The 12007-nt window shown below is 46.2% G+C and overlaps 1 protein-coding gene across 1 annotated transcript; it reads left to right on the top strand.

Annotated features, from left to right (window-relative positions):
• The first annotated feature begins 5836 nt into the window (after positions 1-5836).
• Positions 5837-10044, top strand: LOC127050971 (uncharacterized). The gene is made up of 2 exons (XM_050952752.1): positions 5837-6531; positions 9426-10044. The coding sequence occupies exons 1-2, from the start codon at positions 6351-6353 to the stop codon at positions 9917-9919; spliced, it is 675 nt and encodes a 224-aa protein (XP_050808709.1). The 5' UTR covers positions 5837-6350; the 3' UTR covers positions 9920-10044.
• The last annotated feature ends 1963 nt before the right edge of the window (positions 10045-12007 follow it).

Raw genomic sequence — 12007 nt, 5'->3', positions numbered from 1 at the left:
AGTCAGTGCTGAGACCTCCTGCTGGGGCGGGGGCAGAGGTACATCCTGGCAGTAACCAGGAAGTTCTCCCAATATGCTGCAGTTTGTAGTCCACAACTTGTAGTTCCCAGGTGAATTGTTGAAGCACACGGGACCTTGGGCTACACAGAGATAACATTATATACCAGGAATGCATCATTCATATTATTTTCATTGTTGTTACTTTTTAATTATTATGATATCATATTATGGTCTGTGTCAAACAGACTATGGACACAATAGAGGCTGTGGAGAGTGACGCCTCTGCCTCCATCCAGACCTCCAATATTGTGGCATGACTACAAAGGGAGCTCATAAGATCCCTGGGGTGATGTGGAAGTATGTCCTCAGGGAGTTGCCAATTTCCCTCTGGTCTCTATATTATAAACTTTAAATGATATTATTAACCTGTATCAGAGGGGTAGCCGTGTTAGTCTGGATCTGTAAAAGCAGCAAAGAGTCCTGTGGCACCTTATAGACTAACAGATGTTTTGGAGCATGAGCTTTCGTGGGTGAATACCCACTTCGTCAGATGCATGTTATTAACCTGGTACAAGGAAATATAACTGTTTTAATATACAAAGCAAAAAGGCCTGGCCTAAAAGTGTTTTGAAATTGTCTAGCTGGCAGCTTTATTGTCAATTTGGCTTCCATATGCAGCTAAGGGAAAAGAAACGTCAACAATAAGATCTGATTCATGCTGCATTTTAATGCATGGAATGTCATGTTTCAATAACAATGCACATGGCCACATGAGGGCACCAAACCCTAACCTATTTCGTCTCACTTCTAGGACATGCTGGACCTTTCAGCAGAGGAAAGAAAACGAGCGTCTCTCTTCATTTTTCTTTGTCTATCACAAATTCTCAGGCTCCATGATACTAAGGTTTAAAAAAAGGAGAGCGAGGAAATATAAAGGGCAAATCTGATCTACGCTGTGACAAGCGTGGTCTATGGGGAAAAATAATTCACAAATTTAAAAAATGAAAAACTGGGGATCTGTATTTGTTTCTAAGGGCTGGTTCACACTGGGGGGGGAAATCGATCTTAGGCCACGTCCAGACTACCCGCCGTATCGGCGGGTTAAAATCGATTGCTCGGGGATCGATATATCGCATCTAATCTAGACGCGATATATCGATCCCCGAGCGCGCTTATATCGATTCCGGAACTCCATCAACCCCAACGGAGTTCCGGAATTGACACGGAGAGCCGCGAACATCGATCCCGCACGGTGTGGACGGGTGAGTAATCCGATCTTAGATATTCGACTTCAGCTACGTTATTCACGTAGCTGAAGTTGCGTATCTAAGATCGATTTCCCCCCCCAGTGTGGACCAGCCCTTAGATACGCAACTTCAGTTACGTGAATAACGTAGCTGAAGTCGAATATCTAAGATCGGATTACTCACCCATCCACACCGCGCGGGATCGATGTTCGCGGCTCTCCGTGTCGATTCCGGAACTCCGTTGGGGTTGATGGAGTTCCGGAATCGATATAAGCGCGCTCGGGGATCGATATATCGCATCTAGATTAGACGCGATATATCGATCCCCGAGCAATTGATTTTAACCCGCCGATACGGCGGGTAGTCTGGACGTGGCCTAAGAATTAAACCTCTAGAGTCTAGAGACGTAGCTTCAGGAAAGAGAACAATTTCAGCACCTCCAACTGACTGGGATTGAAAACGCTATTGATGCTCTGAATATTTAGGTATCTGTTGAGCCATATGTAAGGTGGGGTTGTGATATTTATCAATCTAAGGCAGAGGGTCTCAATCTGTTCCAGAGAAGGAGTCCATTGTACAGAGACCTCCTTTTTATCTAACAATAAAGTAATAAAGGGAGAGTGAGTGCAACCTGCCTGGATCTCTTTCTGACTCCCTCTAGGTTGCAAACCCATGATCTAAGGTATTTGTGTGGAGCCAATCACCTTGAGATCTTAAGGCTAAATAAGTATTGAAATAGCACTTCCAAAGAAAAAATCCAGGTACACTGGCATCATTGTCTATTGCAAGGTTACCAACTCTATTATTGCAAGTCTTGTCATATTTGGTGTTTTTCTTAAACCCTGAGCTGTTGAAATTAAGGGGTTGCATGAGAATCTCAGGAGTTAAAGTACATTTCTAGCCCTTGTATTTGCATAGAAACCTTGGAAACTTAAGCCAAGTGCATTCTACAGGCTCAGAAACCAAAAGACAAAGAAAAAGAACCTAACGTATTATTTCTGGGAAAAAAAGTCATAATTTTTAGCTATGTTCATGATTTGGGGGCCTGATTTCTGCTTTTTACCTCTTGGGACTGGTGAGGCTCCACTAACTTGGCCACCACATCACGCATTTGTATTGTGCCTTTCACGGAAAATTCTTCTGCATAGGATACTACACAACTGGAAATACTGGTGTTTGAAAGCAGAACAGTGCTCTGGAATCACTGTCTTACTACAACGTTGTGAAACCAGATGCTAGAGAACAACAAAGTGCAGCACCAAAGCAAGGGTATAAAAGCTGCTGTTTCAGAATGACTGCATGATAAGACAATTACGTTGTTAACCTTTCCTCTCCAAACCGTATTTGTTTCAGTCTGTTTTGTTCCTATGGATTTGCCATTCCCAAAAGACAACAGAGTTGGCTGACAAAAAAGATGCAAAATATAATCAAATTGACATTCATTTCTAAACTGGCAAATTCTTTTGAAGACAATATGGTACCTACGTTACTGCAAAGTCAGGAGTACCTGAGGCACTGAAAGGCTCCACGTGTTTTATGAGCTAGTCGGTGCTATATAATAGTAGATTCTTAGTTGCTATAGCAACTGTCATATCCTATGGTATTTATGCTGTGCTATGGTGGAACATCTTTTTTAAGCAATACAGGGATGCCCAGCGTGCACATGTCAAGTATTTAAAAATACATGTTTAAAAAAAATACCTGTTATGAAGTGAACAAGTATGTTGTTAGAAGTTCTTTCTGACATGATGCTTTGCAACAACAGAACAAGTCCTCTCCTTACAGTAATAAACCAACTATGGTGATTATCCAGGAGAGTGCTTTGGGATGTTAAAAGAAAGCCCTAAACAATCTGCAGCATTTTTATACGGTTTCTTTGCTGACAAGTACTATGTAATGCACTAACTACCTTGTGGACTAGTTTTATCACACAGCTAGCAGGTGTATATAATGACCTCATCAGGGTTGTTTGCAGAGACTGGACCTTCTGAACAAAAAGCACAAGCCTCTCCAACTGGAGTTAAAGGAGAAATTTTGTTACCTGACAACAATAAGAGCTTCTAGCCACTAGAGGGGGACATGATACAGGTAGCCAGCATGTGACATGCCATTGTAGCTAAATTTCTGAAAACTCACACTGTGCTGCTTCTGGATGAATACCCTAAGAGGAAATAGACTTCTTGGTAGGGCAAGCTCTTTCTTAGAATGCAGACTGATGATATCCAGCCAGAGATCAAGATTTGTATGCCCTACTTTCAGTAAATGAAGTAGCAAAAAGATCAGTGAAACCACCTCAAGGAGGAAAGCACTGATACACTAGACCAGAAAATGCTGTTAGAAGGACTAATGGGGTTAGAAGAAGGGAGAGTATGGAACTAGTAGATTTAGGATGTGGGAATAAGAAAGGATAATATTTTACCCAGGGAACGTAGCTTATATGTGAGACAGAACATTTCTGCTGGAGCATGTTAGCAACGTATCACTGTCCATCTGGCTCACTGTCATCCAACGATGGCCCTTTTCTGTTGTCTCATCATTGGCTGGAATGCAGCTAGAGCCTTATTGCAGCTCCCTCTCTTTCTGACCCTTTAATAGGTGGAGCAGGCAGCCTTCCAAAGCTTAGAGCTGTCATGTGCCCAGTTGAACTACTGCAATAACAGGGCCTGCTTCCCAGGGAATGATCATACTGGATATAAACTGGACACTAGGAAGTTTAGACTTGAAATTAGACGAAGGTTTCTAACCATCAGAGGAGTGAGGTTCTGGAACAGCCTTCCAAGGGGAGTAGTGGGGGCAAAAGACATATCTGGCTTCAAGACTAAGCTTGATAAGTTTATGGAGGGGATGGTATAATAGGATAGCCTAATTTTGGCAATTAATCTGGCAATTTATCTTTGATTATCAGCAGGTAAGTATGCCTAGTGGTCTGTGATGGGATGTTAGATGGGGTGGGATCTGAGTTACTACAGAGAATTCTTTCCTGGGTGCTGGCTGGTGAGCCTTGCCCACATACTCAGGGTTTAACTGATAGCCATATTTGGGGTCGGGAAGGAATTTTCCTCCAGGGCAGGTTGGCAGAGGCCCTGGAGGTTTTTCATCTTCCTCTGCAGCATGGGGCATGGGTCACTTGCTGGAGGAGTCTCTGCAGCTTGAGGTCTTCAAACCACAATTTGAGGACTTCAATAACTCAGACATAGGTTAGAGGTTTGTTATAGAAGTGGATGGGTGAGATTCTGTGGCCTGCCTTGTGCAGGAGGTCAGACTAGATGATCATAATGGTCCCTTCTGACCTTAAAGTCTATGAGCTTGAGCCCTGCCCTAGGAAGATGAGAGTCTGCAGAAGTTCTTCTGAGTTGTTTTTCCATATTGACAAAGACTACTAGCTATTTTTAAGGCAATCCATCATAGCTATATAAGATTTAAAGAACATAACATACTTCCTACTAGACACCCTCCTGATCGGCTGCTGTGCCAAGTTAAACAAAGGAGGCACAATCAGCTTCCCTAGACGAAAAATAAACCCTAAATGTGTCAGTCAAGCTCTGTAACTGACAGATCAAGGATACTGGACTAAATGGGCTACTAGTCTGATCTGGAGTGGCAGTTTCTCTGTAACTACTAACCCCCCACATTCACAGGTAAGGCTAAGTACAGCTGCAGAGTACAGTAGTTTGGTGGGGAGCTCTTTAATGCAGTTGTAGACAGGGGTGGTTTGATCAATCACACAGTGGTATTGTCTAAAACCATTAGTTTCTTCAAAACTTAAGATTTCTTGTTTTTTTAAGTTGGTTTCTAGCCCCTATGGATGCAAACAAAACCCTTCCTGCTTTGAGCAGGGGGTCGGACTAGATGACCTCCTGAGGTATTTTCCAACCCTAATCTTCTATGATTCTATTCCAAATGTGGCCTGCTAAGGTGCTGGCCCTGATCCTGCAAACACACCTGTGCTTAATTTTAAGTGTGTGAATATATCCACTGACTTCACCCAGCAACAAGAGTGAGAAAAAAATCCAGTGACACTACTCATGAGCTTAAAGTTAAGTATATGTGTAAGTGTTTGCAAGATTGCGGCCTTACTGAGTCTGCAAACTGAAACAGTAGCCCTAAGAGGAGTGAGTTGCTTCCATTTATCTCAATGGGGTAGTAATTCTGTCTCATCTAAGACCCTAGTCTGCAAACACTTAAGAAGGTGCATAACTTTGTTCACAGGAGTAGTCCCATTGATTTAAGTATGCATGTAACTGTAGTAACATGAGTAAAGCTGTTAAGTGTTTGCAGGCCTGGAGCCTCTATCTGGAGGCTGGTGACAGTAAATGAAGTACAGGAGTACTTGTGGCACCTTAAGCCTGGTCTACACTACGTGTTTATACCGATTTTAGCAGTGTTAAACCGATTTAACGCCGCACCTGTCCACACTACGATGCCCTTTAAATCGATATAAAGGGCTCTTTAAATCGGTTTCTGTACTCCTCCTCAACGAGAGGAGTAGCACTAAAATCGGTATTATTATATCGGATTAGGGTTAGTGTGGCCGCAAATCGATGGTATTGGCCTCTGAGCCGTATCCCACAGTACACCACTGACCGCTCTGGACAGCTATCTGAACTCGGATGCACTGGCCAGGTAGACAGGAAAAGCCCCGTGAACTTTTGAATTTCATTTCCTGTTTGGCCAGCGTGGAGCTCTGATCAGCACAGGTGACCACGCAGAGCTCATCAGCACAGGTAACAATGCAGTCTCCTGAGAATAGAAAAAGAGCTCCAGCATAGACCACACGGGAGGTACTGGATCTGATCGCTATATGGGGAGAGGATTCAGTGCTAACAGAACTCCGTTCAAAAAGACGAAATGAAAAAACTTTTGAAAAAATTTCCAAGACCATGAAGGAGAGAGGCCACACCAGGGACTCAGTGCAGTGCAGAGTGAAAGTGAAGGAGCTCAGAGAAGCCTATCAGAAAACCAAAGAGGCAAACGGAAGGTCTGGGGCAGGGCTGAAAACATGCCGCTTCTACGCTGAGCTGCATGCAATTTTAGGGGGCTGCGCCACCACTACGCCCCCCCCCCCCGTCCTTGGATTCCGTGGTGGGGGTTGTAATCTCAGCCATGCCTGAAGATTATGCGGACGAGGAAGGTGAGGAGGAAGAAGAGGAGGACGAGCTTGAAGAGAGCACACAGCACTCTGTTAGCCCTAACAGCCAGGAGCTTTTTCTGACCCAGACGGAATTACCGTCCCAGCCCTCCCAAGCCACTAGCCCAGACAGTGAAACCATGGAAGCAACCTCTGGTGAGTGTACCTTTGGTGAGTGTAAATATAAAACATGGTTTAAAAGCAAGCTTTTTTTAATGATTGATTTGCCCTGAGGGCTTGGGATTCATTCGCGGGCAGTAAAGTTACTGGAAAAGTTTGTTAACATGTCTAGGGATGGAGCAGAAATCCTACAGGGACATCTCCATGAAGTGCTCTTGGAAGTTGACCCTGCCAGCAGGTAGGGGATCTTGGGGGACAACTACTGCACTGGTGGGGTACAAAATAAACTTCATTAAGAAAATGCAAAAACAGGGAAAATTCAATAGTGAGGGGTATGGGGTTTGTTAAGGTAGACAATTGGGGAGGGGTTTCTTTTAGTAAATAGTATAGGGGGTTTCAATAGTGGGGTACAATACAGTGAGGTACAATACAGTTGGTAACCAATTAACACTGAAGTATAAATATAACAGGTAGCTAACAATTTCTATGTAAAGGGTGTGTCACAGCAGCATATAACCAACTAACAGTTATGGGTAAAATGTGTTAAATAACAACAACTCTAGGTAAAAATTTGTCACAGTGGTGTAGATGTAAAATGTGAGGTGTGTCAGAGAGAAAGAGGGTAACCAATGGGGTTTTATGCTAGACTTCAGTAATACAATGGAGGTTTGGCAGCAGTAGGAGCCGGGTGAACACGTGGGGGAAGGGATTAAAAGAGAGAGAGAGAGAGAGAGAGGCAGTGGTAGAGGAATGAGGTTGGGGGATGGGGAAGAGGAGCACGTGGTGGAGCAGAGACCAAAGGCAGAGGCGCTGCGGAGGGAGATTTAAACTCAGGGAGACACAGAGAGCAGACAGGCTGCAATTTTAAACAGCAGAGAGACTGCAACGAGTGACTGGGGAGCTCGGGGGGAGACACGGGCAAGCTTGGGGGTGGGGGGTTAGGGCAGCAGGAAGACAGACTTAACCACAATTATACAGAACACAGCAAAATCTTATTTATGATCTAACTTAACCAAGACTGCACAAATTAGCAAGTAACAGAACACAATGCAACAATTCTTTTTTAAACCTAACTTACAGAGCACAATACAAACAATTCTTTAAACCTAACTTAACCACAGCTATGCAAAATGAAATTACAACTTATCTAGACTAAGAACCTGATTCTAATAGGTGCACCTTACACTATGCCGATTCTTTGATTGGGAGGGGGAGCAGTTCCAGAGGGCAGAGTGGTGTGTGCCCAGGGTACAGCCCCCGGGGGTGTGTGTGGCTGCAGCAGTGGGGCGGCTGCAAGCCGGCAGCCCAGGATACAGTCCAGGAAGGCACAGCTTAGCAGCGGCACAGGCTTATTTTTAGCAGCAAAGGCGCTGCGGAGCAAGAAACAGATTACAGATACAGACCAAGGAGTGAGCTTGGGTCTGTCTGCTGGGGAAACAAGGCCAGCAGCTAGGACAGGGGGAGTCTGCAAGAGGGAGTTCTTACCAATCCCCAGGACAGCAGCAAGCACAGAGGCAGGAACAGCGGTAGCATCGGAGGATGGAGAGAGGACTCGATTCGCTTATAATAATCAGGAGATCTCCAGGCACAAATTCGTTGTTCGTGGGAGGGGAGTTTAAAAACAGGGGTACACTCAAAAACAAACGAGAGCGGGGAGAGGGCCCCCCAAAGACCCCTAGCTGATCAGACCAGGTGGCAAAGCAAGGACCTTCTCCGAGGTCTCATCAGAAAATGTCCCGCTTTAAAGGCAAACTTAGGCAGTTTCCCACCAGTACTTTTGATTGGCTCCTCTTGATACAGGGGAGGAGAGAAGGCAGGGAAAGGCTGCAGGTAAGCATAGGCATGCCTGGGCATGTTCTGAGCCACAGGTATGACTCATATGCTTAATTAGTTGGCCACTTCAGGTCTTGCATTTCTGGGAAGTGCCCCCCACACCGAGCCCGGGTCTGAACAAAGGAGCCAAACAAAGAAACAAGAAGCCCCCTCCCTAGGCAGAGCAATGGCTCCAGTTAGTCTGTACAAGCCATTCCTATGAATAGGGCTGTGACTTTAGTTAGCACAATGGCCGGGAGGGGCGGCCACACAGGACAAACAGAAAGGAGAGGGGAAAAAGGAATGCAGCAGGGAGACAGCTGTAACAGACAGAGGTACTCCAAAAGCCTTTGCAGAAGGTTTCTGGGCAAGGCAGCCTTGTTCCGTCCACCATGGTAGGACACTTTACCACGCCATGCATGTAGCAAGTAATCAGGTATCATTGCATGACAAAGCATAGCTGCGTATGGTCCTGGTGATTGCAGGCATTCAAGAAACATCCGTTCTTTATCTCGCTCTGTTATCCTCAGCAAAGTGACATCGTTCATGGTAACCTGGTTGAAATTCAGGAATTTAATTAAGGGGACAGAGATGGCCTTTTTCCTACAGGGGTGTTTGCCTGTTGCTTACAAGAAATCTTTCCTTGCATGTAGCCAAGCAGGGGGAGGGGAGGAAGGATAGCGCTGAGCTTTCTCGTGTTTGGCTAGCAGGAATCTTCCCAGCTACCGGCCACGCGGTGGGGGGGAAGGGGGGTGATTAGCAGTGATCTTTCATGATACCAGCCATGCGGTGGGGGGAGGGGGTAAAGCGATCATCCTAGAGAATTGGAGGGGGGGTGGGGGTAGCTTCTGTGAATGGAAGTGAAGGCTGCTGAAGCCGAAAGACAATGGCTTACCATGGCCGCATGCAAGCTGAATTCTGATGCCCGGACCTGCGTCTGTGAGATCTGTAACACCAGAGCCCAGGCACTCAAACTTAAGATGCAAAATGCGACCTTGTAGTGAAATCACATGTGCTGTGTAAGGTGAATAGTGTTATTCACTGTGAAAGAGTATAACCATTGTTCTGTAAAATGTATCTTTTTAAATTTCTCTCCCTTTTTTCCCTCCCTCATGCAGCTGCACATTTTTCAAGCCTCCCTACTCCATCCCGAAGGCTAGCTCAGATAAGGCGGAGGAAGAAGAGGACGCGAGACAAAATGTTCTCTGAAATCATGAAAGTAACCTGCAATGAAAGAGCTCATCTGAATCAGTGGAAGGACGTGGTATCAAATTACAGGAAAGATGCCAGTGAACGTGAGGACAGGAGAGACGCTCAAGATGAGAGGTGGCGGCAGGAAGATCAGAGGTGTAGGCAGGAAGATCAGCAGTGGCGGAATGAAACGCTGGGGCTGCTGCGTGATCAAACTGACATCCTCCGACGTCTGGTGGAGCTTCAGGAAGAGCAGCGAGGTCACAGAGTGCCGCTGCAGCCCCTGTGTCACCACCCTCAGTACTCACCATGTTCCATATCTTCCTCACCCAGACGTGTAAGAACGCGTGGGGGAAGGCTTTGTACACCCACCCACTCCACCCCTGTGGACAGTCCAACCAAAAGGCTGTCATTACATTGAAATGATTTTAGTGGCCTTTTCCTTCCCTCCTATTCTCCTCCCAAACTGCACCCGGGCTACCTTGCCAGTTCTCTCCCTCTTTTTATAATGAGCTTTTTAATAAAGAATACATGATTTTTAAACGATTGTGACTTTATTTTCTTAAGCAAGCTGTAATCGAAGCGGGAGGGTGGGTAGCTTACAGGGAATGAGTCAATCAAGGGGGTGGGGTTCATCAAGGGGAAACAAACACAGCAGTCACACCGTACCCTGGCCCGTGGTGAAACTCGTTTTCAAAGCTTCTCTGATGCGCACTGCTCCGTGGTGTGCTTTTCTAATTGCCCTGGTGTCTGGCTGCGCGTAATCAGCAGCCAGGTGATTTGACTCAGCCTCCCACCCCACCATAAAGGTCTCCCCCTTACTCTCACAGAGATTGTGGCGCACACAGCAAGCAGCAATAACAAAGGGGACATTGGTTTGGCTGAGGTCTGAGCGAGTCAGTAATGTGCGCCAGCGCGCCTTTAAACGGCCAAATGCACATTCTACCACCATTCTGCACTTGCTCAGCCTGTAGTTGAACAGCTCCTGACCACTGTCCAGGCTGCCTGTGTATGGCTTCATGAGCCATGGCATCAAGGGGTAGGCTGGGTCCCCCAGGATAACTACAGGCATTTCAACATCCCCAACAGTTATTTTCTGGTCTGGGAAGTAAATTCCTTGCTGCAGCATTTTAAACAGAGCAGTGCTTCTGAAGACGCGAGTGTCATGAACCCTTCCTGGCCATCCCACGTGGATGTTGGTGAAATGTCCTTTGTGATCCACCATTGCTTGCAGCACCATTGAAAAGTACCCCTTGCGGTTTACATACTGGGTGGCCTGGTGCGCCGGTGCCAAGATAGGGATATGGGTTCCATCTATCGCCCCCCCACAGTTAGGGAATCCCATTGCAGCAAAGCCATCCACTATGGCCTGCACGTTTCCTAGAGTCACAACCTTTTGTAGCAGCAGCTTAGTGATTGCTTTGGCTACTTGCATCACAGCAGCCCCCACAGTAGATTTTCCCACTCCAAATTGATTCCTGACTGACCAGTAGCTGTCTGGCATTGCAAGCTTCCAGAGGGCTATTGCCACTCGCTTCTCCACTGTGAGGGCTGCTCTCATCTTGGTATTATGGCGTTTCAGGGCAGGGGAAAGCAAGTCACAAAGTTCCATGAAAGTGCTCTTACGCATGCGAAAGTTTCGCAGCCACTGCGAATCGTCCCACACCTGCAAAACTATGCGGTCCCACCAGTCTGTGCTTGTTTGTCGGGCCCCAAATCGGCGTTCAATGGGTAGAACCTGCCTCATTACCAGCAGGAGCTCCAAAGCGCAGGGGCCCGTGGTTAAGGAGAATTCAGTTTCCATGTCCTCATCACTCTCGTCGCCGCGCTGCCGTAGCTGCCTCCTCCTCCTTGCCTGGCTTTGCAGTTCATGGTTCACCATAGACTGCACGAGAATGCGCGAGGTGTTTACAACGTTCACGGTCGCAGTGTTGATCTGAGCGGGGTCCATGCATGCAGTGCTATGGCATCTGCACAGTTCACCCAGGAAAAAAGGCGCGAAACGGTTGTCTGCTGCTTTCACTTAGGGAGGGGTGAGGCTGTACCCAGAACCACCTGCGACAATGATTTTTGCCCATCAGGCACTGGGCTCTCAAACCAGAATTCCAAGGGGAGGGGGAAACTGTGGGAACTATGGAATAGCTAAGGGATAGCTACCCACAGTGCAACGCTCCAGAAATCGACGCTAGCCTCGGACCATGGACGCACACTGCCGAATTAATGTACCTAGTGTGGCCGCATGCAATCGACTTTATACTATCTGTTTTATAAAACTGGTTTATGTTAAATCGAATTTATCCTGTAGTGTAGACGTACCCTTAGTGACTAACAAATTTATTTGAGCATAAGCTTTCGTGGGCTACAGCCCACTTCATTGGATGCATGTAGTGGAAAATACAGTAGGAAAATATATATATACACAGAGAACATGAAACAATGGGTGTTACCATACACACTATAAGGAGAGTGATCAGTTAAGGTGAGCTATTATCAGCAGGAGAGAAAAAGA

The sequence above is a fragment of the Gopherus flavomarginatus genome, chromosome 5 (assembly GCF_025201925.1).
Source record: "Gopherus flavomarginatus isolate rGopFla2 chromosome 5, rGopFla2.mat.asm, whole genome shotgun sequence".
Lineage (NCBI taxonomy): Eukaryota > Metazoa > Chordata > Testudines > Testudinidae > Gopherus > Gopherus flavomarginatus.
The sequence above is the reverse complement of the archived record's forward strand: the minus strand, read 5'-3'. Positions and strand labels throughout refer to the sequence as shown.

What these genes read in the sequence shown, in the direction of transcription:
- LOC127050971 (XM_050952752.1), top strand. Translation starts at nt 6,351, where the DNA reads ATGCCTGAAGATTATGCGGACGAGGAAGGTGAGGAGGAAGAAGAGGAG. An exon ending in AACCATGGAAGCAACCTCTG is followed by an intron (nt 6,532 to 9,425) that starts GTGAGTGTACCT and finishes TCCCTCATGCAG; the next exon opens with CTGCACATTTTTCAAGCCTC.